At 38.5% G+C, this 5,924-nt stretch overlaps 1 protein-coding gene across 1 annotated transcript; it reads left to right on the top strand.

Annotated features, from left to right (window-relative positions):
* The first annotated feature begins 3,851 nt into the window (after positions 1–3,851).
* GJD3 (gap junction protein delta 3) lies at positions 3,852–4,766 on the top strand. The gene has a single exon (XM_018566425.1). The coding sequence runs from the start codon at positions 3,852–3,854 to the stop codon at positions 4,764–4,766; it is 915 nt and encodes a 304-aa protein (XP_018421927.1).
* The last annotated feature ends 1,158 nt before the right edge of the window (positions 4,767–5,924 follow it).

Below are 5,924 nucleotides of genomic sequence, written 5' to 3'. Positions count from 1 at the left end.
ATAGGACATATAGAGTACAGGAAACCTAATCCAATAGTTTAAATTTAAGCATAATGGGGGGGGGGGGGGTCACACACACACATTTGGCAAAATAAAAAGAGGGGAAGGGGAGACAACTAGTCAGTTCAAGGTGCTAAGGAGTAACTCGAGAAATCAGCAGTGTCAATCCAGGGGGTAGGTAGGATTTTGAAGCAAGTCAAAAGCACTTAAAAATTTAAGCAGTCATTTTAAACATGTATTTATGTATTTAAAACATTATTTAAAAATGTATTTTCATGTTATGTCAATAGGAACATGTAACAAATTTAAAGTAGGCGTTATGCCAATCTGGCTAAAAGGTGGAAATACACTTGAAATCGCCCTTCGGCTCCAGTTTAGGAATGTTAAACACAGACCAAAGCTGCTAGCAGGCTCCAGCAGACTTTCCGTAGGCTTCAGGGCCACTTGAAACTTGTAGGGCTGCTCACCCCTCTATTATGATCAGTCTTTAACATCTCTAAATTGGAGCTAAAGGTTGCTTGAAAACTTTCCAAATGCTTTTGTACAGTTTAGGTTAAAGCGTAAATAATTCTAATAAGAACTTCAGCTTGCAATAGCAATGCCAGGATCGCTGGCACCACTACAGTAATGACTGGTTACTGCTGTCACAGCCAATAACATAGGCACAATTGGTAGAGATTTCACCTATACAGGTTAACCTACCAAAGTGCCTTTCTGGGCCTAGCTTAAGTTCTTATTAGATCTTAAGATGCTATTTACGTTTCAACCTAAACTCAATCCATATACACTGGGGGGAGTTTATCAAAACTGAAGCAAGCAGAATCTGGAGCAGTTGCCAATAGTAACCAATCAGCTTCTCTCTTCAGTTTGTTCAATTTAACTTTGAAAATGAAAGAGAGAAGCTGATTGGTTGCCATGCACAGCTGCTCCAGATTTTGTCTGCTCCAGTTGTGATACATTCCCCCCATTGTTTCCTCTTGCAAGGTCTGATGAGCGGGATGTCTTTGGACCCTAGGAATGCACTAGCTTCCTCTTTTTGATTTCCTCTCTGACCCTATACTGGAATAAAGATGTATCTGGACTATTAATCAGTATTGTGGGGCTTCAGTCTTATACCTGATGTTTTATATCTGACAGTGGTTCTCTATTGTAACTACATCATAAAAGGTTTGGCTATAGATTAGGGTTGCCACCTGTCAAGGATTCACCCGGCCAGCCCGGGTTTTCAATGCTGTGTCCGGGTTTCATGGCAGCCGAAACCCGGACACATGATGTCAGGGAGACAGGGGCAACCAAAATTAAGATAGGGGCTACTGGCCCCCCACTGAAAATAGTCTCAAAGGTGATATTTACGACTCATTCTCCCAAAAAAATGTCGTTAGAGTGTTCAGGTTGTGCTTGAAGAAAAGGTGGCAACTGTACTTTAGATACACTTTAAAGAAGAACTGCAAGGGTTAAGTGCTCATTTTTGTCTAGGTGCTAAAAAAAAAAAAAGTTATACTCAACAGACCATCTGAGCCAGCTCCCTGCTTCTGTGATCACTATAACGTTTCTCCTCCTACACTGCACGTCTCTACATAATGCATAGAGCGTGATGACTCCAGGATCCTTAGACCTCTGCAGCAGAGGGGGAGAGACGTTCTAGAGAAGAAGCCACCTTGGATGGTCTAGTGAGTATAACTTATAGGGTTAATGCAATGTTTATTATATGGGGTTGAATTAAAAAAAATTATATTCTCAGGCTACTGCAGCTGAGACTAGTACAGCTAAATAAACGGCAGCAATTTTGCATGAACATAATTGTAGTCTGCATTGTACAACATTATATATATATATGTATATTTTATGCCTAGCACAGCCAAAGCCAATGGAAACCTCATTACTAAAGATCTTCATCACGTTTAGTGCTATACTTGATAAAAGTTGGAATAATAGTCCAGTTTAGTAACTATCTGGCAGGTTTTATACAAAGCACTGAGTACACATATTCGATCTGTTCTGACTGAATTGTACGGTGAATCTTCCCCCTAAAAAACGTTGCTAACCAGTATAACGAGCAGTAACCTAGAAGTACCTGCACATATCTGCAGCAGCCATTAGTGCATCACTACGACTGAATTACTGACAGTATTAATTTTGGCAGTTTCATCGGTTCCTGGTAGTGTCAGAGCTTGCTCACCCTTATTTGCCTTATCTAGATTCCTATTGGCCAGTGAGACTGACCTGAATATTGATCAGTCAATAAGAGTGTTTATTGACCAGAATTGACCAAGACTGTCACTGATCTATACCTATAGTTTCCAACGTTACAAGATAAAATATCACCAAATATAGCAATTAATCTATGTTAATTAAATGTTAAGTAGACATAAAAAATAAGAATAATTACATTATGTGAATTACATTATTATATCATTATATTAATAGGTATAAGATAAAATATTCCTAAATATTGCAATTAATCTATGTTAATTAAATGTTAACTAGACATAAAAATTAAGAATAATTACGTTATATTAATTAAATTATTATATAATTAAGTTAATAAGTATAATGTTTGCAGAAATCATTATTTCGTTTTTATAGTTTTATGTTTATATTTAGCTTAGTTTTTATATTTATTTGTGCTTAATGGATATAGTAATTTTATTCCTGAAGGTGTATTGAAAAGCGTGTAGCAATTTTAAATTTGTAATTTTAAAATAATTTTGAAAACATCCATAAGGATGGATTCTATAATATTATGAGCTTTATTGCACAATACTAATATACACTTTCAAAAGGGTAACACTAGTAAACAATGACTAGCATAGCATTTCTTTAACCAGAATGTATGACTGTAAAATAAAAACAAAAAATAAAGAGAAATAAAAAGAAGCACAAGATTAATTATACTATAAAACTGAAATTCAAAGCTGTCAAATAATTTGCCTCAAATATAAATGATATGCCTCACTCTATAATATGTACGGCATAAAAAAAATGATTTCACCTATACAAATCCACGTCTTTTCATATACAAGCTGCCAAAACAAAATCATATCTAAAATATTTTCAGATAGAAGAGTTACATTTTTAATCAACACGCTGAAAAATCCACGTGAAAGATAACACTAAAATAGCTCAATTAATCATTATAAAGTTCAACATTTGGATATTCAAAGTAAGCTTTCTTTCATCTATCATTATCGTTATATAAACTATTTATTCTAGACTGTAAAGTCTTTTATTTAAGTGTTCACCGCTATATAATGTTTGTGCTTTTGAAATCCTGTACAGTAAAATAATACTAAAATCTATTGTTTGACATTGTTAATGAAGGGAAAGGTGTGTATGATTATTCAACTTTCAAATATATAAGGCTGGAAGCACTGTTTATATAGAAAGAATATAAGTATGGGGATGATTGTTTACAGTGTCTAGGATATGTCGTTTTTAATGTAAAGCACAGCGCTATATTTTTATATTTCCAGTTTTACGTTAGTAGTATATTACTACTACTGTTTTTTTTCTATATTGCATTGGTCTGTGGATTTATAGAGTATGTCTTTACTATATTTGTGAACAGGAAAAGCACTTTGAAAACTGTCTCCTATCTCCCTACTTGGCTTTTAAGACCCCTAGCATTATTAAATTATCAAGCTTCCCTCCAGTCAGTTACTGATTTAAAAAAAAAAAAAAACAGCAGTTATTTATTTTTTGGCTATCTGGTTCTTAAGACTTCCTGAATGTGGACTGGGATGACAGATCCCATAACTGTATAATAAATCATAAAAATAGTTTATGGTACATGTTCTCATACTGCTATAATTGTTTCTCATGCAGAGCAAGAGTCCTGGACGAGAGGAGACATGGGGGAATGGGGCTTTCTGAGCTCGTTGTTAGATGCGGTCCAGGAGCACTCTCCCATGGTGGGAAGGTTCTGGCTGGTGGTGATGCTGATCTTTCGCATACTCATTCTGGCCACCGTGGGCAGTGACATGTTTGAAGATGAACAGGAGGAATTTGTATGTAACACTATGCAACCAGGCTGCCGTCAGGTTTGCTATGACCAGGCCTTCCCAATATCCCACTACCGCTTCTGGGTCTTTCATATTGTGCTGCTCTCTGCCCCAGCAGTATTGTTTGTCATTTATTCCATGCACCAGAATGCCAAGATGGGAAGAGATGCAGATGAAGAGGAGGCAGCACAACATGGGCAGCCGGGCAGGACCAGGTCCAAGTTAAGGGCTGAGCAGCGTGGACGTCACATACGCACCTTCTACATCGTCAATGTGGTGATGAGGATAATGGCGGAGGTGGGTTTTTTAGTGGGTCAGTGGCTCCTCTATGGGTTCAAAGTAGCTCCAGACTACCTCTGTGTACGTGAACCCTGCCCACATAAAGTGGACTGCTTTGTGTCCAGGCCAACAGAAAAGACCATTTTCCTGCAGTTTTACTTTGTGGTTGGGATCATCTCTGCGATTCTCAGCCTGTCTGAACTGCTACACATTCTGGTGAAGGGAAAGTGCCGGTCTAGGGAAGGACTGGGATCAAGTCCACCTCCAGCCTACGAGAGGGATAATTGGTCCAACAGAGAACATGAAAGGACCAATAACTTTCTTCTTAAAAGACAAAGTCCTGATGATCGGAGAGCTAGCGGGGCTGGTGGTCATCGACTTTCTATTGCATATCCTCCTGGCACGGCCTATAAACTAAAGGTAGCCCCTAGCTCAGCTATCAGTAGCAAGTCATCTAGACTGATCAAAGCTGACTTAACTGTATAAAGGGCTGGTGGACTGAACTATGAAAAGTGAGATTTGCAAGTGGACTGACCGATAAGACAGCCATGACAGATGATGGAAGGACATACATTCTTTCTGGGTGTTTTCTGCAATCAGTGGTCTTACAACCCCACTCTAAAAAAAAGTGCTGCAAAATTTGGTATAACCACTTCAGCCTTAAAGGAAGGGGCTGTCATAAATGCTATGCATAAGAGGACCTTCTGCAGACAATAAAATTGCCATGTGAAGTGGAGAAATCCACCACATGCCTTTCCATGAAAAGGATGTTCTGGTTATAGAAGTCTTTATTTCAGTAGAAGTCACTTGCCACAACCATTCTACAGCATTTCCTGATGGTGAAAACAATTATGTTTACGGAATGAATATCACATGATACACTTGATAGAATCTTGAATTGTTATTGTTATGTACAAACTTACAACTAGATAGAATTCTAGAGGTCAAGAGCATGAGTAGGAGTTCAGGTCAGTCCATGGCAGGATTAGGCCTTCAGGTCAGCCCATGGCAGGATTAGGCCTTCAGGTCAGCCCATGGCAAGATTGGGCCTTCAGGTCAGCCCATGGCAGGATTAGGCCTTCAGGTCAGCCCATGGCAGGATTAGGCCTTCAGGTTAGCCCATGGCAGGATTAGGCATTCAGGTCAGCCCATGGCAGGATTAGGAGCTCAAATCAGCCCATGGGAGGATGTCATACAAGTGGTAGATGTCAAACAAATAAGGGAACCATGGTTTTTGTTTATTGGTCTATAGAATTCAGAAAGATGGAGCGGTATGCTTAATTTTGTACAGTCCGCCAGGTGATAACTGTCAAAGTAACTAAAGGTATGGACATGGCTAGAATGGGCTTAGCACAGAGTCTGTTATATAATAAGGAAAGCTCATATTGTGAACCAATTCAAGTTCTTTGTCTTCTTTTCCCATATCCAAAACATTCATGAAAAATTAGACCAGCTCCTGAACTGTATAGAGGACCATGTCAGTCTTACAATGACCGCATGGAATGACAAATGGGGTTTATTCAGCATGTGATTGTTTCCTTTTAGCTAAAGAACATGGCTTTCTTCATAAGGTTTATGCCGTAATGTAGTTACTGTGACGGATGTGCAATATCAGGTGACTGAACTAAGTTACACTCACTAATC

The sequence above is a fragment of the Nanorana parkeri genome, unplaced genomic scaffold (assembly GCF_000935625.1).
Source record: "Nanorana parkeri isolate BGI_ZX_2015 unplaced genomic scaffold, ASM93562v1 scaffold948, whole genome shotgun sequence".
In the NCBI taxonomy this organism is placed as follows: Eukaryota; Metazoa; Chordata; class Amphibia; order Anura; family Dicroglossidae; genus Nanorana; species Nanorana parkeri.
Note: the sequence above shows the minus strand (reverse complement) of the source record. Positions and strands in the feature narration are given on the sequence as shown.

What these genes read in the sequence shown, in the direction of transcription:
- GJD3 (XM_018566425.1), top strand. Translation starts at nt 3,852, where the DNA reads ATGGGGGAATGGGGCTTTCTGAGCTCGTTGTTAGATGCGGTCCAGGAG.